This window comes from Cebidichthys violaceus, unplaced genomic scaffold (genome assembly GCF_023349555.1).
Source record: "Cebidichthys violaceus isolate CVI_PGR_0920_01 unplaced genomic scaffold, fCebVio1.0.p SCAF_11, whole genome shotgun sequence".
Classification (NCBI taxonomy): Eukaryota; Metazoa; Chordata; class Actinopteri; order Perciformes; family Stichaeidae; genus Cebidichthys; species Cebidichthys violaceus.
The window spans coordinates 16262132-16287041 of NW_027176274.1; the positions used below are offsets into that span (position 1 = coordinate 16262132).

The following is a 24910-nucleotide window of genomic DNA, read 5'->3' on the forward strand; positions in this document are numbered from 1 at the left end:
AATTTCTAATTATTTTTTTTGCATGAATTAATGATATCTCCACACCCTTTAAGGGACCTGGATTGTACTTTCTGGTGTAACTTTAAAAGAACTGAAGTAAGGATCCATCTTTTATATATTATAATTGTCAAACTATTACTAGAGTCCAAATAGTAATTTTCCTCCAGATTGTAAGTGAATAATGAATCATAAAACAATCAGTCAATAGTGATTGTTTGACTCATTGTAAAATGCTCTCAAGTATGTAAACAACTTAAGCAATAAAATAAGAGTGTCTGGAAAAGTAAGAGTGTCAACGCCTGCAGCAGTGGCATGTTTTGTCCGTGCAGGTAGCCGTGGGTGAACTACTATAACCCTTTAACAGCTAAGGTCAACAGTTGTTGCGGTCAACCTCTGGGATTTACAGCAGTCAAATGACTGAAGTTAATTACGTCCCAACTGTGAGGTCTTCCAATTATTTGCAGTCTACTCTCGAGAAGATGGTGAAGCGTTGCAGACATTTATGTTGTGGTTTGGAGTAGGCCAATTTGAGCAATCAAATCATATGAGTTAATCGGCCAAGATGTTTCACATGATTGACTGTGGAAAGTCAAAACACGAAACGGTGTGTGAGAATGGGAGATGTGCAGTCTTCTGACTCCAACACAATAATTAGTGTGACTTATTGAATACAATAGAGCCGAAAAATAAAGATTGTTTTCTCGACATTATGAACACAGTTTATCTTTTATCGTCATATACCTCTTAGATAAAAAAGAATTCCTGATTTCCCGGGACTGAATATTGTCTTGTTGAAAAGAGACGAAGCCTGTGTACACACCACAAACTTGTCAGGATCAGCTCCTCCAGCTTGCCCGACAAAGACCCCGGCACCGGTCTGCAGATCCATCTCGTCTGGGGACCTCTCGATGCGCATCACCTGAGGGTCTGTGTCACAGTTGAGGTAGAACATCACCTTGTCGTCCCTCACAGCGATGGCAAAACGAGTCCAGGTGTCCCTCATGGAGGGCACGAGGAACTTGGCCGCTTCGTACGACTTCTGGGAGTTGGGCTCTGTGTAGTACAGGAGGACATTCTGGTTGCCGCCCTGCACGGCCGACAGTTTAACACCCACATACATGATCTTCTGTGTGGCGTCTGTGACGGAGAAGATGACGCCGGCACGCTCGGTGGTGGGTTTCAAGTTGAAGATGAGGGCGAAGTCTCGGTAGAACGGGCTCGGCAGGTGGGCGCGGGCCAGCTGGCCCGTGTTGGCGTCACGGTCAAAAACATAGCCGGGGCTGCCGTCGGGCCCATAGACCTGGGCGATCGTACTTGGAGGAGGATCCCCAATCAGCTGTAGCAGGGAGACTCCATTGTCTTCTAGAGGGGGACAGAAAAAGGATGTGAGGCCACAATACGTATGAAATATGTTGGAGGTTAGAAGAGAGGGCTGCATGGCAGGGTACAATGTTAGAACAGGATATATTAGGCTGCTGGGGGTTGACTTCAAGTGAATGTGCCTGTTGGATGCAGGAATAACTGCTATTACTTGCATAAGACCGTAGTCTTTGTTGCACACGAAGAAAACAAAAAAACAGCATAATTGGTCAAAGATGTTTCCCTTTCAAAAGTGATGTAAATGTTGTGAATTAATACATTTCATAAAATATAGATGGAAAGTTACCACAACTGCCTCCAACCAATCTGCAGGCTTTTTTGAGAAGCATTGGCAGAGCTACTCTACTCAGGGGACCAAAAACCAAACACATCATTCTAGAACTTCTAAACCGAAATATGGAAAAAGTTGACATTCCCCCAAAAAAGCCAAAGGGATAGGCCATATAAGACTATGAGCTGATCGTTTAAGCAGACATTGTAAAGCAAACTTGTAATTCCAAATCTGAAGGGATACATACAGTACATGAGTACTTAAGAGTTGACTGATTTAGCTTTCAGTATCTGAGAAAAACAACTTAACACCTAATGTGTCGAGAAAAACAATCTTTATTTTTATTTATCTTGTATTTACCTGAAAAAGGTATGAACGTTATTATTGAATGTAGTGACAGAGGAGTCTGAAACAGAGGTGTCAGAGGAGCTATAGCTTCTAGATGTGATCTCTTCAAAAGTCTACGGAAGAAAATTGCATCATCAGAGCAAAATTATCACATACAAATCTTGCGCATTTAAAAATGTTGACATTTTCTATAATATAGATAAATCTAGTGCGTGTAGAATAGGGTAAAGATTGATATAGATGCATCACATTCCTGACGATACTAAAAATAAAATAAAAAAAATCTTCCGACTTGTGTGACATCTACTAAATGTCACTGCTCCGGGGCACACAGGGACCAACAGCTGGGCCTCCTGCATATCTTTGCTCACTCTTCCATCACCCTGGGTGACTCTGGCGGGGTCGCTGCATAATGATCGGAGGCGTATTAGGAAATAAAAGGAACACAAAGAGTGATGTGTTCACATAACGGTGGAGATGTCTTACTAGCATCAAACTCGAGACCGCACCTTTTCGGCTTTGATAAAAAAAAAATGTGTCCTCATGTTAAAAGAAAAATCACTGTTTTGGGAGAAAACGACGTCGTTTCTGGTGCTTTGAAGAAATGCTTTGGTTTGCCACCTGGTGACTAATACGTGAGCTCCATCGTCAGGTTCAAAGCCTCCCCGCTGGAGATCAGTGGGGTCTGCAGGCGGCTTTGTTGAGAGCTCAAACACGCGATGCGTCTAGCTGAACCCGAGGTCCTGCTTTCTGCTGTACAACCATAAACCCGAGCCTGAGCTTTTTCTGCATGCTGTCTGAGAACTGAAGATGCTTTCATTTGAGTCTGAGCAAACAGAGAAGACAGTCACACTGTATATGGAAAGCAATAAAAATGCTTTCCAGTATTGAATATGAAGTTCTCCTCCACACCAATCAGACGGACATTTGTGAAGAAGACGCCTCACTAGATGCACATTTTATTTTTATTACCAGAATATATAGATAAAGCACTGATTGTATAAAGATGTGCTCTGTTAGTTGACAGTACAAATGCTACTCTTTGGGTCAATTTCAAAACAGTATAATAGTGGAAAATCCAATAACATGTATCCAATATAGCAAGCTAAAAACCAGACTATAATAGAATCAATAGCTATCTATAGAATATCTACTTATAAAAGACACTACAAATGTTGTTTATACTGTCACTTGATAAAACCTTGATAAACCTTTATTCATTTTAAAATCCTGAAACAAACATGACGTTAGCATAACATTGACATTTTCTATATAAGAAATAGAAAACGGACGCAGACGGACACAAAGAGTGCCAGCTCCAGAGCTCCATAAGTAGACTGGGACTCCTTGACTGCTGCATGAATGGCAGTTAACAACTGACTCATTTGCACCAGGTCTACCAGATGTTTGCTCTGATGAAGTCAGAGTGAGAAACCTGGAGGGTCTCTGCAGTGGGCCTGTGCTCACATGTCTGAACTTGGCTCCTTCTTACGTGTACCATCTTTGCCTGAGTAGGGTTGCTGAAGCTGACATGTGAGCAATCATTAAAGCAGAAATACTCCATAAATGTTCTTTTTGCTCTGAATGACAACATTTGTACAGAGAAATGCCGCCGCTAAGTGCAATTCACTTGCTTCAACAATTTGAACGTTTTCAAAGAAACATGCAATTTGTGGACTGTACATTAGCAGCTGGTCATGACTATCCGATTTGTATGCAGATTAAACTTCAAGGTCTGTAATGACTTGGAATGTGAGGTCTCTCAAACAGAGTCTGGTTGTCCTTTCTCAAGAAGAGATACGTCATACATGCTTCAAACATCTGATTTTCTTATGCATTTGCCAAATGAACAGCAGACATCCTCATACATGCACACAGCTTCCGAGCTTTCCAAACCCCTCATTAGCGAAACACATATTAGTCATCACTCACACCAACCAGATGTGCACTCTTTTGGACCGTGTTCAGAATGACCAAAAAGAAGACACATCCTCACGAACCAGACGGTGATCAAACACTGAAGACAAACAGGATCAATCTTTACTACAAATACAAAAAAGAATCCGGATGTAATTGTGCCAGATGCCAGGAAAGAAAAAAAAAGAAGCTTGGAAGTGTAAATAAAGACAATTGCATCACTGGATCTAAAGCAGTTAAAAAGGTTTGACCTGCTTCAGGCTAGCAAAGGAATGCTTTGGCTAAAGCCTGTTAAATGAGCCTGCATTGTCAGCAAAGGGGCAGCCAGTCATTCCTTCTCAGAGATCAAAAATTGCTGGGTATAAACAAGGTTCACCATTAGCATTTTAAGTGCGATCTCAATTCAGGTTTTTCCAAACAGCTTTTGTTCACCAATGACAGCTTCAAGGCCAATCGGGAAGAGAAAAGGTCTGCTGATGAATGGAGCGGTGTTGGGTTTATGGCGCTAGTTTGTCTTGTCAAGAAGGCGGCTTACTGACCAGGAACGCAGGTCTTTTTTTCATTTCCTAAGATTCCAGGACGGGGTACCAGAGTCTGTGATACCCTGTTGATAAAGCTGTATATACAGTGTGGGGCTGTGTATACAGCTTTGGGAAGTACAAGATCCTGTGTAATCCATGGGAAAACATTTGAACATCTGGACAGTCCCAGAAAACTTTGTGGTTTCCCTGACTACGCTCCATCACCATTTAAAACATCCCTTGAGGCCCGCTGACAAGGGCAATGATCTCTCCACTCACTCTGCAAAAAAGCTGGTCAGTGGTCTGACCTGTGTTCAGAGAGAGTGTCTGTTAGAGTTCAACTCTGGAGACATGAAAATTACTATCCCATGATTGTACAAAAAAAAATGTCTACAATTCGTACGCATTTGCTCCATAAACTATGTCTGTCAGCCAATTGATTTAAAAGTGAAGTAAATTAAATTTGGTCACTGCTTAATTGATCCCTGTTTGATCTTAGTTCCAATGTATGTCTGTCTGCTTACAGGGCTAAAGGGAGCCATTTGCAATGCTTACAATGTTAAATCAATGACAAGTACTTTGTGGAGTCCATTTTATCTGACAAAATAAAATAGCGTACATGATTGTTTTGATACAACATGTTGCCCACTTTGTTCCGGAAGAAATACATGCAAACACACAGTGTGTTTGCATGTATAAACTCAGTAGCACTTTAATCATTTACGCAAGTAAATATAGTACCATGATTACTACTTACATAATAGATAAACTATAACAATATCTATAGTAGCAAAACTAATCTTTAACAGCTCCATAACCAACACCAGATTCCACTGCAAGGAATATGAATTATTATGTCCCTAAATTAAAAGAAGAAAAAAGAACACAGGATGTTTTAAATATCAAGGTACATATCAACACCCTGGATAAATGGTGCTTTCTTTCTGCAGAGGATATTCTGTGAACCCCTGGGCAGATTTTGCGGTATCTTTAACCTGATGATGCAGAATGCTCAGGAAAAAAAGATGTCAAACCAAAAACCACATCACAGTCCAGGAAGGAGATTTCATGTTGGCTCACCGTTAAGATTCAGCTGTGATTCTCAAACCATAGAGAGGAAGATGGGCCTACCACAAGCTGTGCACTTTAGTCTTTGGGGAAGGAGTAATACGATAGTGTTCAAGTTCTCTACCTGTAAGGGACGAACACTTAGTCAATATGCAGGGTGCAAACAAAACCCTTGCCACATGCCTCTAGCTTCATAAATATGTCTTTTTGGAATGCTGGGGGAAAATGGTTTGTACGATATTCACAAATGCACAGTGGAAATGCTTCTAAATAGGTTTAGAGCTCATTAAAAATGGTGAAACAGCAGCGCTCTCCTCTAGAAACTGCTAAAAAAAAGCTTTTAAGACTGTCACAATTGGGCTATTATCCAGCGAGAGTACTGTGTGTTGCAACACTGCCTCATCAGTTCTCGTTTTGTACCAGTGCAACACAAACCAGAGGGGGGCAATGAGTTTCTGGCAGCAAATAAAATCGGGCTACACTGTGCCCATAATTGGAACCCTCCTGAGAGCCAACTCAAAATGATTCCCTGGCAAGCAGCGAGCTGAAGAACTGGAGCCAGCTTTCCTGTCATGAGATACAATGTCAATCTCGGCTCAACTGAACCATGGTACTATAAATCAATGTCAAACCACCAAAAGAGTGCACAAGCCACAAAACAACCACTAAATGTACACCGATGCCACCAAAAGACACTGTATATCTTAACAGAAAAACATATTTTTCATGTTTTTAGACCACCACAGAGGTGGTCAGGGACAGGAATCACTTTACATTAAATTAATCAGCTTCAACTGACACGAGAGTATTGGAGTTTCTAATACAGGATATAGTTTTACTGCCGAGAACTAACCAAAATAAATTGCGGTTGACCTCTAGACCCTGATATGAATGACTGCTCATCTTTCAAGCAGGAGACTGGTAACCATGGAAAAACATCATTAAAAGGGGCTATTGTGCCCCAACAATCCTGTCTTACCACAAGGGTAGCCCCCCCGTGGTAAAAGGATCACATCTGACAGATTTCTTACAATGTTGCCATGCACACACTGATATCTCTGCGATCTTCCCACAGTGATCACACTCATCTACAGGCTATATTTTAGTATATAAGGTGTTCCCTTATGTTTCTTGCCTCATGCCGACGGCCCTTAACTTTAATTCCATCCAAAATACCAACTCAAAATGACGTGTATATCATAAGGCATTCTTGCATGACAGGTCATAGTTACAGTAAATGGTGTGGGAGTAGGGTAGTATTAAGGAGAATATGAGTGCCCTCCTCCCATACATCGAGCACACAGAGCTGCAGATAGTGGAAAGTGTCTATAGCTTCCCAGACACTGCATAGGAGGGGCTCTGATCAGTGAATCTGAAAGGTCAAAGGACTTGTGGGTGGGTGGATGCAGCAGAAAACAGTACCTGGTTATTGGGCTAATAAACTGGGAAATAAGGCATTTTTGCCTGTAGGGCACACATTTACAGAGCTTTGTAACATATTATCTTGGCTATTTGTGTGTGACCTCATTCAGTTTTAGGCCAAAGCCCACCAACCTGTTAACTACATTCAAACATTTACTAGTACGACCACTGGCTACTGCAGTAAGACATTGGCATTCAGCACATGAGGCATTTTGTTAACAGAACCAAGGTGAAGTTAGATTGCTAGGCAACGTCTAATTGACTCGGAAGTTTATCAGTTAGCTTCAGGATGTGGGGGCAAAGAGACCTGATAAGTCAATAGCTAAGTCATTTCTTACATCAAGTCTATTCAGCCTCACTTAATCACCATCACTCCAGCAAGCACAGTCCATTAGTAGATTTTTAAGATTGTTGTTTTTGAATGAGTGATACCAGATGGTCTTTGACTGCAGTGGCTTTCTGTCTATCCAATAATGATTTAGAGTGACTGAAAGCACTGCAATGATACCTTGAGGGTACTCTAACAGGTGATAACCATCAGGCACGTCTTAGTGGTGAACCAGCTTTTGGAGAGCCTATAAAAGCTGTCCTTGGGTTGTAAAGATGGCAACAAGATCGGACCTTTTTATTTGCCTTAGGTTGCAAATAGCTGTCAGAGCTGCTGTGTATAAAGGCCAGTACATACATCTTGATCTTTTTTTTTAGCTTTCTCAAACACAAAATAAGGAGCAGTCAAAAACTCCTTACGCATTACTGAACACTTGTATCAAACCATTGAAGCATAAAACTATGCAGTAAGAATCAGAGAAGCTTACGCAACACTTTTGTGGCATTTACAAAAACTATAAATGTAAAACCTAAGCCTAGCTTTAATCCCAGCTCCCCTGATGTTGAAAAGTCTTGCACACTCAACACATAGAAAGTTAAATAAAAAAAACAAATGCAAATCTATTTGGGCCCAGATGCATCACTTAGTCCTGGAACCAGGGATATCTTGTTCACTCATGTCTGTCAGTGAAGCAAGCTGTCAGAAAGATAGTGAGGCTGTAAAAAGACAAAGTCTTGAACTCCCAGTGATATGTAGTGGAAGTGGAGAGCAGCAGCCCAGTAAAAGGAATTAGGCTTTAAAAATGTTCCGAATTTAAGTCTTGCTTACAGAAAAAGATTTTCTCTTATTAGATTGTTGGATTGTTAAGCGAGTTTGCTGGAATTAGTAGAACAAATTAGCTGTTCTCGTATTTGACATGTCATATTTAATTAATCAAATTGAATTCACCTGTTAAATTTGTTTTAACTGAGTAAAGCAAATTTCCAGCTGTGATAAATACTTTTGCTTAGCACAGTTGTAAAAAGTTGACATCCCATTGAAAACCGTTGATGCAAGCATGACTGCTTACCATGTTTGACAACCTAATCTGTCGATTTCTGGACAGACAAATGCACATCAAGCTGCCTGCAAGTCACTCGCTGTCAAAAAAAACATGCAATTTTACGTGCCACAATTATCTACAGTGTTTCATGCACAAGTTGTCTACAGAAGACATGCCTCCGCTTTATGCAATTTTCAGATGTATCAAGGATAAAAAAAAAAAACGTGCCTAAAGGCAGAAAAAAAATATTTGATTAGTACTAGGAATACTTGTGTGTAAACAGAAAAAAGAAGAAGAAAAAATTAAATAAAATATATATATATATATATATATATATATATATATATATATATATATATATTTTTTTTTTTTTTTTTTTTTACATTGTCTTTTCTGACATTACTACAATCTGTATTTCTAAATTATGGAGTTAAATTAGAAAATGGGGATTCTTTCAATTCACATTTCATTTTTGTGGCATGCATGCTTGAGGCTTGCTTAATACAATATGCTGTATGTCTGTTGAGTCTATGACTGCATTGCAGAATAGGATATACAAAACTTATAAAACCATGCAAACTCCCACTGAGCAAAATATCACCCTTTGAATTAATAAATTACAGGAATGACCCATAAATCCACTGTCAGTGTGTGTGTGTGAGTGTGTGTATGTGTGTTATAATGACCTTCAAGTAGTAAGTCACATGCGATCCAAAGGACAAGGGAAACACATACATGCAACACTGTATGTAAGGAGTGCTGACATCATGCTTGTTAGGCTTTAGCCAGAACTTATTACCTTTTAACATCAGGACAAACAAACTTGAGGCATGCTTATTTTTTCTTCAGAATTGTTTTGCTGTGCATGGGAATCAAGATATTGTTAATGTCTTTGACTGGGCTGACAGGGATAACTGTAAATTCTTTGGGTAGGTATCGGTTATTGGGAATTGGGAGGAAACACCAGACAAACTGGGGAGTAGGGATACTGAAAACTGGTTCAAAATGAATCCCAAAACTAGGATTCATTTGAACCAGTAGTTACCTTTCTGGTTACTAACTGACAAGCACTGATACCCATCATCCTCCTCGTCTGGTAGAGTGTGGCACTCCACAGGGAGGCGTCCCTCGTCCAGGAGTGCCCAGCAACTGTCCCGCAAGACTTCACAGAAACTCCGGCAAGGCAACACCGGCAGCGGGACCAGAGAGCTGCACTTTGGTACCAAGAGAAGGCAGAAAAACCACTCCAAACTATGGTGGCAACGTGACTTCAACAGCCATGCCCATTCGTTTAGGAGTACCTGGACTTCCTCCACACTGCTCTGGTTGAGATAATTGGGCACAACAAACCTTTCCCCAACCATGGAGGAGCAGAAAGGGAGAGCAGTATCAAGCAGTAAGCATTGAGGGGATTTTACGATAAGTGCTGATTTAGCTACTTCTGTGTGGCTTTCAGCTGGTGCCCACCCACTTACAGTTGTTGGTCTAATTATTGTTGCTTGGCTAGGCTCTTGCTCACTTATTGATGATTGAGTAGGATATAAGATTTGGTCAATTTGGCTGTTCACTTTCTGGCTATTTGCTGATGCTGGACTGGGTACTTGGAATTGGGCAGCTATTGGTATTAAGGTGGGATCTGGTTTCTTACCAGCTGTTTGTGGTTGGGTAATAAACATTTTTGGGGTATTAGTTGGCTCTTTGGTTGTAGAAAGTGCCTGGCGAGCAAATGAATCTTGTCTGGTCTGTAACACTTGGTTAGATAAAGTTTGCAGGTTAGCTATTAATTCACCTGCTGGTAACTGAGTAACATCCACTAGTTGGTTGTCCTTAGGTACCTGGGTAGTCTCTACAGAGTTGTTGCGTACAATTGGGTTTAGTATATCTTCTATGGTAGATATTTCATGAGAATACTTAGTCAAATTAAAGTCATTAGCAATCAAATTAGAGCCACTGTTAAGCTTTCTATTTACTCTTGTGTTAGTTCTGGTTTCGACAGAAAAATCTAGATTTTGTTCTGATTTTGTGGTACCGAGATTATGGCCCTCATCTGTGCTGTGATGAATTACCAAGGCACTCTTTTGCAATTCCATCTCATTTGTTTGGGACACTACACTGTCTCCACTATCTAACCCCGTATGATCAGTGGGCATTACAACTCCTTGATGGTTTTCCTCAGAAAACCCCTGTGTTTCAAAGACAGCTCTCCAGCTACTTTCAGATCCGGTTGCAGATCCAGATTCAGAATTGAATCTGAAGCCAGACCAAAGACCTGACCCAGTGTCTGATGCCAATTCAGACTCGAGCCCAGATCCAAGTCCTGAAACGTCTCCTGCAAACCTCAAATGATCAGATCCTCCAGAACCCATACCCGTTAGAGAAGATGTGCCATTACCAGGTTTACGTGTGCGTGACGAAATCCTTGCTGTTCCCTTTTCTGATTCATGTTCATTCTCTGGTTGTGTTGTAGGTATTAGATTGGTCAGTCGAAGTCCCTCAGTGGTCTCACCCCAAGTCTGCACATTTTTTTGGATCCCATGTCCCTCATCAAGGATCTCCGCTCCAACACCTGCAATGTTCTCTGATGGTGCATTTCCACTACCTGCTGGACTGCCAGACCCCTCATGGTCCACTGTTGGGGGAAAAGTTGTAGTACCAGTCCAGGCCCAGAACCAAGCATCAGAGTAGACCACCCACAGGGTCAACAAAAGCAAAACTCCAAACTGGGTCCTCATCTTAGGCATCATATCAAGTCTTGACCACGTCCACCCACTTGATCAGGCTCCCAGACTGAATTGTGTCATGTCCACACTGCCACTACACTCCTCACACACTTTTCAGCTCTGCCTCCACACACACTCCACTAGGCAGAGAGCAAAAGTGAAGAGGAGTGTCCCATTCAAAAGAATAAAGGGGGAGAGCAGGAGGAGGTGCCCTCCGTATTGGCTGCCCTGGCAATATTTCCTCTCCTAACTCCTCCTTCCTCCTCCTTCTCCTTTTGTCACAGCAGTGAAAAGCGATCTCTCCTGCTGACTGATACCTTAGAATTACGCCAGCTTTGCCTTTCAGTGTACAATACTGATGCCTTCAGTGTCTTACAGAGAGGGGCAATTTGTTCCCCTTGACTCGTTCTCTTTGTTAAAACAAGATAATGGGAAAACTACAGATCTAGCTTTAAAAAAAAATATGTGAAACTACACAGTCGGAACAAAAGTTGTGCTCATGTGGTTTGCTGATTTCAACAAAAAAGATTTGAATGCAATTCTGTGGTGAAGGTTTGAAATGTAAGGAGCTGTGCTGAATTCCCAGCTGTGGATTAAACGAGTCCCATTGCATTGCAATAATGCAACCAATTATGCGGCAAAGTTGTTGTTGTTGTTGTTGTTGTGACACATTAACATGTTTAAATATAATCTAAACAACAATATATTACTACAGCAATTGTATTATTTTATGGTTATGGTAAAATATATCTTTACAACACAATTCAATACCACTAAATATAAATTCAATATACCAGAGTCAGTTGAAGTTCATACAATCTGTCTTTACATTTGAAATTCCACTCTTCGCTGCCTACATTGCCCCTGCTCTACATGGTGCCATTTATTGTCCAATACAAGTAAGACCCCTGTTTTCAGCGCTCTGTGGTTACACGTTAATCCAGGCCTCACTTTCTTGTCCAGACTGGTTTCTCACACTACCTACGTGATCAGTTGACAGAGACCCTCAACATCTGCTAATGGGAGATCAGTGATAAAAGGAACAGGAGGTTTGTGCAAGTGTGTCTCTATAGTACCGGGGGTTTCAAATAAAGGCAGGCCTTTTTTTGCACGTAAACACAGTTGCTGATAGAAAGGAACCTGGGTCAAATGTGCACAGCATGCAAACATCCCTGTGAAGGTTCCAGACGCTTATGTTGAGATGCATAAATGTCTTGACACAAGCTTGACAACTTTATCCTGTAGCTCTCCGTCATGGCCCAGGGTCACTGATGATCCATCTGACCCCTGTCTGCAATATTATGTTTGTTTAGTCTAGCAACGGGGGAGGGTGAACACCAGAGGCATTGGGAAATAAGAGGGAAAATATTGACAATTTGCGAAAAAGAACTTAACACAGTATAGCTCACTTATGTATCACATGGCCAAGCTATTTTGCGCTTTTTGCCCTGATGACAATTTCAATGAAAGAAAAATCTTGTGTGTAGTCATATGAAAAGCATCTTCCTTTTGGGCAAACATGACTAAGGGACTTGTGATTGTCTTGAGTTAGTATCTGCCTGACTTTTATCTACAAAAACATTTGTCCCTTAAAGGAACAAAAAAGAAAAAAAGGTCTATTTGCCACTACTAAAATAATATATAAAGAATACTACTTCAGGAATGGAAGATCTACGGATTTCTATCCTCATTTCAGAGGTGAGTTGCAGTAACAGTAAATGGAGATTAGTTGACCCTTAAGGCAAAAAGGAGTTAACACTCTAACCAAGCAATTGTTCATTCTAAAACTGTCAAAAATAGACAGTTTAATTACAGCAGTTGCTTGAGAAAAAAAACAAGGAGTGACATCTCATTTTCAAGGTGACTTTTACGCAATGCTATCCAAGAAAGGGAACAACACAAAGTGGACTGCAGATATATTCTCAGCCACTTGCAGCAAATTATTCTGTGGTCGGACAAACTCAGTGATCAAAGTCATCTTTAGTCAGTCTGTAAACCAAAATAAACACAATGTATATAGTAGGGGCTTGGTTAATAAACCCTAGAGTAATAAACTCTGTGATAGGTAATGATTAGCCTCAAACATCAGCTCCCCCTCTCAGGGTTTATTGTCTTATTGTATAAGTTAAGAGAAACAACAACAAAAATAGCAGACACTTTCTTTTGCAAGAATTTCCACATGGCTCATTCAAATCAGATCAATGTAACTTAATGATGGCAGAGGTGCGTTTGCTGATTTACACTTTCCATCTCCTGCGGGGATCCCCGGCAGCATGACTTGCTCTTTTATCTCGTCCCTTTCCGCTCTTTTTACTACTCACAGAATCCCGACGGAAAGAAGAAACTGTCTAAAAAAAAGAGTGAGACTCCAATCAGTGTTTGGAGTAGCCTGAAGATGTTTTTTGTATGACACTGAATTATAAAAGATGGTACAGAGTTTACAAATGTTCAAACACACTTTAAAAATGGGAAACTTGTCAAAAGGCTTGGGTGGCCAAGCATATACTCTGTCACCTTGGAACTGGAAAACCTGACAAGGAAAAGGTAAAATTGCACTTAATGAAGGTAGTACTTTTGCACTGTTCGAGTGACAGATTTTTCAGTACAGGTAATCTGCAGATATCATAACATACCTTGAACTTTGTCAAAAGTCTCTTCTTTCAACATCCCTTTAATGTGTACTGCTGCCAGTACAGAGTACAGGCTGCAAGAGCTATTTGACAACACTGTGTCCGGTTTTCAAGAGTGGCATTTGTAATTCTAACAGGTAATTACAGTAAGAATGTTTGAAAAGTTTGCACTGTGTTGTATGTCGAAGATAGTATGAGGCTGAACAAAGGAACGCACCAACTGTATTTAGCTGATGACTCATCTTTTTCTGGGGAAATCAAACTCAAAGGGTGTCTGACCCCTTGAGCAGTCCTTTTTAATATGGGTTATTTCGTATAAAAGAAAAAAAAAGTTTCTTTGTGGGAATAACGATTAGGATTTTGTTGTTAATTGATAGAAAATTAACAGCTGGGCATTTGTTGTCAATGAAATGAAGTGTTAAAAAATGCATTTGTTAAAAATGTAGTTGATATTTGTGACCAATATCTGTTTTAAGGGTTTCAGAATGTCCCTTTCAGTTCACATGCTGGTCACCGCAGCCTGTAGACAGAGGACCATAATCTCAGCAGGGATCTCTCGTAATGTAAAGGGTCAGTTCACCCAAATGCTTTTGGCACCACTAATAGAATTCCATTCACCTCCAATGTATTTGTGTGGTGGCAGAAATATTTTCAATGAATACTGTATACTTCTCCTCCTTTAAGAAAAGAAAAGCCTTTATCCTACATGTAGATAATGCAAAATGGTATTCCTTGTAAATGTGTGCGATGTCTGCGGCCTGTGAAACCCTGAGATGTTTGAGCAGCGGAAGAAGTGAAATTCCAGGCCTCCCCAGTGTCCGTGCTCACAATACACAGACAAAAGCGTGAAACCCAAGACCAGGAATGAGTCTGATGCCTGAGACCATCAATGGGAGGATGAATGATCGACTAATTACAACAGCAACAAAAAAAACAGCTGAACTTAATCCACGAGGGGCCAAAGGCGTCCAATTATCTGCCACTGCACGGCAGTATTTTAGTGCCAAACTGTCGTTCAGATCTTGAATTTTGTGTACAGAGTGCCGATGTCATCGGAGCTAAATATAGCTTTTGTGAATAATTATTATTAAAAATTAAGAGGGCATATGTGTGCAACACAATGTCCGCTGGAAAGAGAGAAAGTATACGTGACACGTAGAGATTACAATAAACCTTCTCTATTAACTTGATGTTAACTTATCACTTGAACCGTCACTTAGCTTCTTGAAACATCTAAAATATACACTTGAATTATTGCACCGTTGTTCAAAGGCTTTACAGGCATTAAGGTTTTCTGCTGCAAGGAAACACTTTCAGTCAAACAGAAGATTGTGAAACTCAACGTACGTTACAACAGAGGTTGACGATACAGAAAAAAAGAAAACGTGAGGTGTCTATTCTCCGTAGCCCTTGGAGCAGCTAAAGGGCCTTTTGGGAAGCCCTCCCTGCACCTTCACCGATGTTATTTCAGCGAGTGGGGGTCGGCGACCTCTCGCTGTGAGTCATAGTGTAGTCTCCGTTATACAAGCATTAAGCCCTGAGGCACTCGGCTCTGGGAGTTTTAAATGACACAGACGAATCAGCATGTCCACACAGACATTCATGGACAAAGTCAGCTCACATATGGTTGAAACACATGTGCGCACGCACACACACACACACACACACACACACACATACACACACACACACACACACACACACACACACACACACAAACTTGGACTGCAGTCGCACAGCATGTCACAGCTGAGCAGCAGTATAAACAGTGAGACACAGACACAAACTAGTGAACATATGGCTGAAGCACACACACACACACACACACACACACACACACACACACACAGGACTCCCCTGGTTAAGCTGCAGCCATACAGCATGTCACAGCTGAGCGGCAGCGTAAACATATCTCAATTTGAGTCAACTGCAAAAATAAATGAAACACATGAGGAAATGCCTGCGATACCATCATTAAGAATCTGCATTTGCATCCATTCTCTCTACATGCATGCATTTATACTTCTCTCATCCGACCCAGTATCCCGGAGCAACAGGTTGCAACAGAGCGGTGAATCACTGTCCAGTGAAGGCACTATTCAGTGGCTCTCCTGCTAAATTTAAAGCCGGTTGTGAATCTTGCAAACAGAGTGCTTTCACTTGTCTCATCCCCTCTTTTAAAAAGGCACAATCAGCAATTTGTGGTCGTGTAGCATGCCCTAGTTTTTCCAGTCTCATGGGAATTAGTACAGGTATGTGCCAGAATGTAAAAACTTGACTTTCTATTGAGTACAGGCTAGCCTTGCTAGATGGCAGGCATGATGCAGCAACAGATCCAGAGATCCTGAGAATGGAGGATGAACTCAGTTTTTAGGCTGACGGAAAGCCCCCGATTCAAATGGCGTCTTCCCTCACATCTCTAAGATCTCCAACCGGTGAATGTGTGTCACTGACTGTGTGAGACAGCCAGAATGAGAGGCGGGGGGTTGGATAACAAGAGTGGAGGTCAGAAGGTCACAGCTATCAGATTAGGAGGGAAAGGGGTCCCGTTTCCCACAAATAGAGACTTATCGCAGTCCTGGAGTGGCCTGCAGGAGCAGGTTGTGAGTGAGAAGCCCTGCCTGCAGTGTAAATGCCTCCCATTCAGACATGACAGCTTTTTGTTAAATTCATCGTCTATGGAAGAGAGATTATCTAAAGACTTCAGAAGAGTGCTAGAGTGCATTCAGACTCTAGCATTGGTGTGGGCATGAAAAGAATAAATATGAATCAAGCCGTCTTGTGTAAAGGCTTAATAAAAGTAATCTGTCATGATCCATTGAGTTCAGAATTATCAGAATATAAGTACTACACTTGTAAATTAGGCAGTTGTTGTTCTATTTGCTATCAGCGAACCTTGCTGAACATTTAATCATGACACCAAACCACCAAGAGAAGTAACACCACCAATGTAAAAAAACTGTGCATGAAGGTGAGACTGTAATCTACTGCCTTTCTGTCTCGCAGCTGGAGTGATGCGGCAGAGGCACCGTCAATGAACCAATGTTAATTCTACAGTGTAGCTTTCACTATGTGGGTGGTTTCAGATTGATATGAGTGAGTTACTTGTCACTTCGTATTCATTCAAAGTGGTTGAAATGGATGAGGAGCCCTACAGCGTGCGTTTCAACAATGCCATTAGCAGTCCGAAAGCGCCATTAGTCCTCTTGGTTTTTTTGTGTGTTGTGTTTGGAGATCGATGTCAATTGTAACTAGTATTGATCAAGACCTAAGTTACTAAGTGGTACTCTCCTTTAAAAGGAAATGAATAGTGATAGAACTTGTCTCACTAACTGATGATTGCTTTAGAGACTGTTAAGCATATATGTGTATATATATATATAGTAATATCACAAATTTGCCTCAGGGGCCTTTACGTTCCGTAGAGCAAACGACACCCTGTGTACTTTTCGACCCTCGCTTTGGATAAGGCAAAAGTCCCCCACTCAAAAAAAACAAACTAAGCTAAGCTGCATCTTTCAAGCGTCTCCGCAGAACAATCCAGTATTCTGTAGAAAGAGACAGCCGGGCAGACAGAGCCCTGCAGGGTTCCTCACAGTCCTGCTCAGGCAAGCAGAAAAAAGCTTGGCTGTCACTCTGAATAAGACAAATTCCATAACAACAGCAGAATAAGTAGCCTGTGGGGGCCTAAACAAAAGTTACAGTATAGAGGTACTATATATATGGGATGGAAGGGAGGATCACATGTTTCACCGTCTTTAATGCATGGAAGAAATGTGATTTTTTTTTTTTTCGCAGTAATTGCTATCACTTATCTAACAGGGCAGATCAAAGCTACTCTGCTGTTCCGCACATGAATTGCACCCTGAACTACGAGTCCCATTTAGTGTGAAACACCACGAAATTCCCCTGGGACCAGTGACGGATTGGTTCCTTTGTTGATTCTTTGGCTTGAGATTTAATCAAACATGAAACATGTATGTTTTGGGAACGAGCTACCCGTGCACTGGCAAGAAAGAGAAAAATGTATGTTAAATAAACAAAAAATATAGTAACTTAACATATTATAGTTATCAATACATCATTTTCAAATTGTATAAAGGCCAGGACATTTCAATTAATTCAGCTTTATTACCTACCTGAATATAACACAGAGTAAAGGAATTACCTTGGTAGACTATAACATGGAACGTCACATGGCCTTAAAAAGAGGAGCGATGCAGGAAATGACCCGAGGATTGAAACCCCCTTGCCGTCACCCTTAAAAAATCCCCACTCTAAAAGGACTACTTTCTTCTGCCTGCAACGACTCCACTAATTAGTGCGCGGTGAAGTCAGAGCATCCGGAAATGTCTTAACTGTAATTGCCCCACGATGCCTGGGAGGTGTTGTCTCAACTAATGACAGAGACACCGAATTGATTCCTCTGCCTCAAACTAAACGTCAAAGAGGAGACAGGCGGAAGCTGCAGAGAACTTTACTCTAATAGATGTTTACATGTGAACGTGTGTGTTGGCTCACAAAAGGCAACTTATTACACTTTTTTGTGTGTGCTCTATGGAAGTCTTTTGAGAGTTTACAGAGAACCAGCGTATTATTGCCGTCTATTAAAGGTGTTAGGTGTTTTTATAACAATGTTGGAAAGGAAGCGTATTCCCATATACTAAGCAGAGGACCACATGCTGCATCACAAATAACGAGCAGCTGGTTAGGAAAATCTGATTGTGCTGCTATTTAGTATCACTTCACATCATATGGTTGGGGTGGTAGCTGTGGGGAAATAGCTCCCTCTAGTGGCCACAATGTGAGCCATGAGAGGGAGCCACTATTACACCATTATTATAAACTGATTGATGCCAAAATACATTTCAAATGCAACCACAATAGAAGGAGTTTTTTATTTATTTGTTTCATCCCATGGAGCGTCCCAGGACAAACAGTTTACTCTTGGTATCAACTCACATTGTCTCACGAAGACAAAGATGTTGACAGGCGTAAAATAGCTCACAGTGATCGGTAAAATCCGTCAAAGAGCCGCTCATTTTCCCACATCCTCGCTGCCGCAAAAAAAGCAAACCTCGCTAGACAGGTGGTGCACCCCGAACGAAAACACACCTGGGGAAAGTCAAACACACCGTCCATAAGGCCTGTCAACAGCGAACGGCGCCTCGGGGGCAGATAAGGCACGTGGTCAAGATGCTGCAAAAAAAAAGGTTTGTTTGCTTGTGCATCGTTGTGTGGAGTCGGAAAGAGAGAGAAAATTGCTTTTAATTTGATGCTCGCTGAAGATAACCATTTAATCACGAGGTGTTTATTTTCATCAGCTACAACAATGTGGCAGCCGAGCCTCCGGCAAAACTCTCTCAACACACCTGCACTGTTGATGTCACAGCACAGAGACAAAACCACCGGCGTGTTCAACTCCAAGATTACGTCCTCAAAGGGGGGGCCGCTTCTTTTGACATTTAATAGTGCAGGAGATGACTTGCAAGAAGACATATGGATGGATTAAAGAATTATCACCGCTGCCAAAGTAAGTAAACCGCTCGCTCACTCAAAGCAAACTAACTCCAAACTGGTTTTGGTTTTTTTCCATTTTGGTGCCAAAAAAATAGACATTAGATCTACATAATCTCCGCGTACTTCAAAGACATGTGAGAGCACTCGTGCTGTTCACCGTGTTCATCAGCAGAGGGAGACTGAACCACTGTGGGGTTCATGACGGGGTTCAAAGGGACACTGGCCTCATTACGGTCCAAAGCACTTAGGTCACAGGACTGTCATCAGCGCGCACACACACACACACACACACACACACACACACACACACACACACACACACACACACACACAAATGGATGAGAGACAGGCGGGGCCGACACACAGGATAACTAAGTCCATTCAGGTCATCATAGGAAACGGAGCCTAAATATTTAGCTGCTCTAACCTACAGCAGAGTGCCATGTTGCACACAGAAGTTTGGACGAGTAACTTCCTCCAACAACACCTGCCTCTAGTAAAGGTATTTTGTATTTATAATTGTCCATTTTTACTTTATTATTGATGCACATTTCCTTTTTCTAAATAATTAAACAATATAAATAGAATGGTGGCTGACTCCAAACTTCCACTTAAAGCAAGGTTATTTATTACAGTATGTATTTTACAACAATGTAGTTAAAACAACAACGTTCCCCACTAAATCAATACGCCTTACTCCAAAAGCTGACTGAATTAAAATAAGAATACAATGTCAAATCTAAATAAATATGTCAAAAACTAAAATTAAATTAACTGATTACATGTGTGATATCTTACAAACCTAAAAAAAGAACAAAAATAGGTTTAAAATGAAGAAAAAAAAGTGCCACTCAGCGCGGAAAAATACTTTTCTGTGTCAGTTCCTTGCTGGCCTGAGTAAGGACAAGTCAAAAGTTGATTGTTCAGAACAGTGACACAAATACTTGAATTGAATGAAGTGAATAAAGTAATTTCCCATAGTCTGTGTGGACCCTTACACAAAAGAACAAAAGATAATGCTGAGAAAACAGGTACATGTGAATATATCCAAAATAGACAAAGAGCGCAACTCAACCGCTCGCCACCATATGCACTTATTTGTACTTATTCTTAATGAACCTTGAATTTATATCGTGTTTTTTGTTCATTTCTTTACCATGTCCGTCTGAGAGTAAATCATTTTTTCTTAACGACGGCCCGGCGGATCTTTGGGTGAACTTGAGGTAAAGGGTCATCCCACTCTGACAAATCATTTACCTGCTCTCTAGACCTGAAAAGAATGGAGAGGGACTCTCCCACACCTGGAATCCAGACATTCTGCTTGTCCAATATGGGCAGGGTTAGAGGGTCACATTCAGGTTAGCTACATATTTACTACAGAATACCGAAGTCTGATTAACAAAAAATTGTCTTCAGTTTTTGAAACACTTAGGGGCGATTCGATTATTAGTGATTGCTGTCATTTTACTCTTTGTGAGATCATTTCCTGGTCACCAGGTGGCCACAGGTCTGGCGCCTTTTGGCCGGAGGGGTTACGAGTTTCACCCTCAAGACCGGGGTAAATCTGGATTGAGGGAATAAATGCGTCACGGTGTCATGATGAACTGTTATGAAGACGTCCTTAAGCAAGGCCTCCAACTGGAGCTCACTCGCTAATGATAAACGACCGTAAGGGTCGTGTGAGTAGCTCAACCACTTGGCTCTAGTTAAGTTCAATTTCATGATTTTAACTTCATGTATTGAATGTGACAATCTACAACCCACCATCAAATCGCCCGAGTGTGCAGAACACACAAATTGAAATGCCACCTGTGTTCAGGCTGATCAAATCCAGCCTGTTGATGTCTCTGTTGGGAGAGCGCCACCCAAATTGACAGTCTGCAGGAGAAATGAAAGAGAAAAATAGTTCATTTCTCGTTTTGCCATTGGTAACCACCAGTTGAGGGGAGTCTGGAGGTGGAGAGGTTAGTAAAGGAATTGCACATACCAGCTGTTTCTCTGGGACTGCCTAGCAGGACAGTGCGTGGCAAGTCTGAACTCTTCCTTCTTCAGACATCTGACACGCATGAACGAGGCCAAGGGCTCCAATTTGGGGTCAAAATGTTGAGCCATTTGTTTTTTTCCTCACCTCATAAAAAATGTCAGATTCCAACCAAGGCCATGTTTAAGAAAGTAAACTGCAAAAACTGAACAGCAGATGTATTGCCAGCACCACTTTTTAAAAGATCAGAAGGTAAATCATTTCAGGATTTGCGTCACCAGCTCAACCAGACCAATCTAAAGAGAAATCCCGGTGGCTGCGACCTGATCGGCTATACCAGGGGTCTGCAACCTTTACTATCCAAAGAGCCATTTTGCCCTATTTTTCACCAAATAAAATTTGTCTATTTTTGTCAAACGCTATTTGATATCACAGCTTATGAAGTTTTATATATAGTTATATTATATATATACAAAAACTATAGTTTGTTGTATTTATGAAATTATAGAACAAGAATAAAGACAATTATTGACATTTTATTGCTATTTCACCTGTTATAATAATATCAAACTCTTTTGAGCCGCAACAGAGGGGCTGAAGAGCCGCATGCGGCTCCGGAGCCGCGGGTTGCCGACCCCTGGGCTATACGGTGATACGTTTGGGGCCAGCTGGTGATGACAACTCCGTCATTCTCACTTCCCACAAAGATGAAACAACGCGGAGATCGGAAGTCCGGCATTAGGAGTGTTGACTTTGGGGATTAGGGTCCATAACCGGATGGGCAGTAAAAAAGGAACAAATCATCCATTTGAGAGGCATCTGTAAGTGACTGCAGGGAAACGGAAAACTGCGCTGACATCCTTAAAACAATCCTTTGACCTTTGTGTTTTCTCTCAAAAAGGCTGCATCTGTTACTCTGACATGTCTTTGCTAATATATACAGCACATTGTATTTGTCCCCGGAGGAGTCTTTCATGCACTTATTTATTAGTTTTTTATTATCCTTTCCCAGATGAGAACTGGCACAACAAGTACGGGTTATGAGAATTTCTGTGAATATAGTGTCATCCCAGGGGACAAGACAAACCCTAACAAAATCAGCTAAACTCAGTTTATGCAGCTTTTGAGGAAGGGTAATACTGAATTTAGGTAATAATCTGAGAAGGCGTAGAGACTCAAATTGTGTATTTAACATGCAAAATGTATAAAAATAGTACCTTAGGCATAGATTGCTATGTCTACCTTCCATTTGTTGCCTTAGTTGTTGCCTGTAATTGGCATTGTAGTTGGAAATGAGATCTTAACGGCATGGTGAAAAGTGCTGTTGAAAGTGCCAGATCCTTTAAAGGTCAATTAAGCCAGATGTAGGACTGAAATAGGCTCTGATGTGAATAGGAAAAAGACCGGGGGTTTGTTTGGGCTCGTTTTGTTCCATTAACACAATAACCAAAAAACAAAAAGAAATCTCCTTATTGTGGCCAGGTTGTCTTTTATGTCGGCATTTACTTCATCTTCACCTCAAAAACAATTTTTCTCAAATCGGGTAAATTGCCCACATTATTTGAGCAAATTCCTGTCACACACTGAAAGTCTTTGGCTGGGTTTCAATGGTGACCTCTTTAATGTTTCTCACCCATAAAACAGGCCCGGCAGACAGACTGGGAGACTTGGCTTCAGTACAAACCAACTGTCATCCCTTTGCCAGGAACAGATTGAGGCCGCGATGCGTCGAGGCATGTATTTACAGGAGAGGTTTGTTTTTTTGTTTTTTTTATTCATCATTTCTGGCTATTTACGTTTATCTCACACTTTATGCACACCATGAGAGTCACAGCTCTTTTGTCTTATTTAGAAAACTTCCTCATGTAAAACACACACACACACACACACACACACACACACACACACACACGCATGCACACTGTCAACTGTCCAGAGAGTGATCTGTAAAGCTCATAATAAAGTTGCAGACACTACAGAACAATCAAAACACAGCATTTTAGATTCATTACAGATGATATATCTGCCTCAGAGTCTCAGACGGTGTTTATTTCCGCTCGCTGACTCACGAGTAAAACTTGAGTCATGGCATGAGTCAGGACAAGCAGAGGTGAATCGGAAATATCTCCCACTTGCAAACAGATGGAGTAGAAATCCAGTCGCTTACTTTACCAGTCGATAACAACCGGGGGTGGGCCTTTCGTGTGAGAAGGGTTTACAAACATTTATGCCATGTTCACAGAGATGTCGGCAAGATGGCATTCACATCGTTCAATCAGAACAACTTTAAAGAGATTTGGAAACACAAAAGAATGATTTCATCCTGGAAGAGGCTTTCAATCTCTAAAGTGAATGACGTCTCATAGGAAGATAGCTGCCCAGATGTTGTGCTGGTGGGAACCACCCAGACAGTAATTCTAGCTAAAAGAGATTAAAATTAAAAGACAAAAAGGAGTCTGGTTTTGACACTTTTAGGTACAGTTTTTTGTGTGTGTGTGTGTGTGTGTGTGTGTGTGTGTGTGTGTGTGTGTGCATTAAGGTGTGCCAGTGAGGGCCAGTTGATGCTAGATGGGCAAGAATTAAGCCTTGGACTTTACAAATCATTGGGTAATTCCAGCAATGTCAACCAGGCCATTTCCTCAGCCTCTTAATCCCAAAATGAGTGAAGCATGTGTTTGAACATCAAAAGGTCCTGGGACCGTGGCCGTTAGGGGAGCATTCTTCTGCGTCCGGGCAAATGAATGGGGGTCATTTCCAGAAGCTTTACTCAGCCGACCAAGCATTAAGTGCCCTCAATTGGTCTATTAGGTTAAAAAAAAGAAAAGATGAATTACAGTCAAGCATTTTTTTTACATTGTCAGTCCACAAAAAATGAGGAAAAAATAACATGCCTTCGATTTTCATAGACAGGGAAAATGCTTTTCCCAGAAATACGGCTGAACCAACCCGGTCACATCTCCAGACCGTTCCAATGGAAATTACTTTTCTAGGATGTCTAGATCTATGATGACTGTTATCTGAGTCCAGACAAATACATAAACTAATTTGCTTGGATGTCTATAAACCATTCAGAGCTTTCCACATCATCTAAAGTGTACTGCAGTAGAGCCACGCCCACTTTTTCGGAAAGCACGGCCGACCCATAAGTCAATAACGCTTAAAAGAGGAGATATGACGTCATATCCTTGGGGTACAAAACATGTGCACAAAATCAGGTGAGAATTACAATTCTGAAATTATTGAAAAGATCTTTTTTAAAAGATTATAAGCAAATGCTTTCTATTTAAAATAAATATATATATATATTGGCTGAGTGCACCCAAATTGCACGTGAATTGACACTATCCCTTTATTTCGAATCCGTCTGCTGTAACCCTCCAACATCGCAGCTCCAGTTACACTGCACATGTGTCAAAGCTCAAGACCGCGTCCAAGCCTTCATTCAATAGCCTTGGGGTCAAGGAGGAAGCGTAAGGGATATATGAATCTATTTGTCATATTGTTAAAATACATCATGTGTGTAAAGTAAACATAAGATGTTATATACATATACACGTTAAAATATCATATGAAAAATGTATAGCTTTCAGGATGTTTTTCGGGGGATCTGAATGTCACCAGAAGGGAATTGGGGACATAAGTTGGAAAATACTGTTTTGATTTATTTTGAGTGTTTTGATGTTTTTGTTTAGTTTTGTTAAGTTTTTACATTCAGATTTTCCATCCATTGGAATTGATAGAAAATATGAACAGCTAATAAAG

General features: G+C 41.1%; 1 protein-coding gene across 2 annotated transcripts in view; it reads right to left on the minus strand.

The window, feature by feature from the left end:
- The window catches only part of col18a1a (collagen type XVIII alpha 1 chain a), a 75395-nt gene that overhangs the window by 29907 nt on the left and 20578 nt on the right, over window positions 1–24910 (minus strand). The window contains exons 1-2 of one of the 2 annotated variants that reach the window (XM_068705149.1): window positions 10690–11075; window positions 821–1362 (exon numbers count right to left, since the gene is read on the minus strand). In XM_068705149.1, the coding sequence (XP_068561250.1) occupies window positions 821–1362; window positions 10690–11041 (894 nt within the window). In that variant the 5' untranslated portion in view covers window positions 11042–11075. Of the gene's footprint in view, window positions 1–820; window positions 1363–10689; window positions 11076–24910 lie in introns of those variants that run through there. The other variant, XM_068705150.1, reaches the window with a different exon arrangement.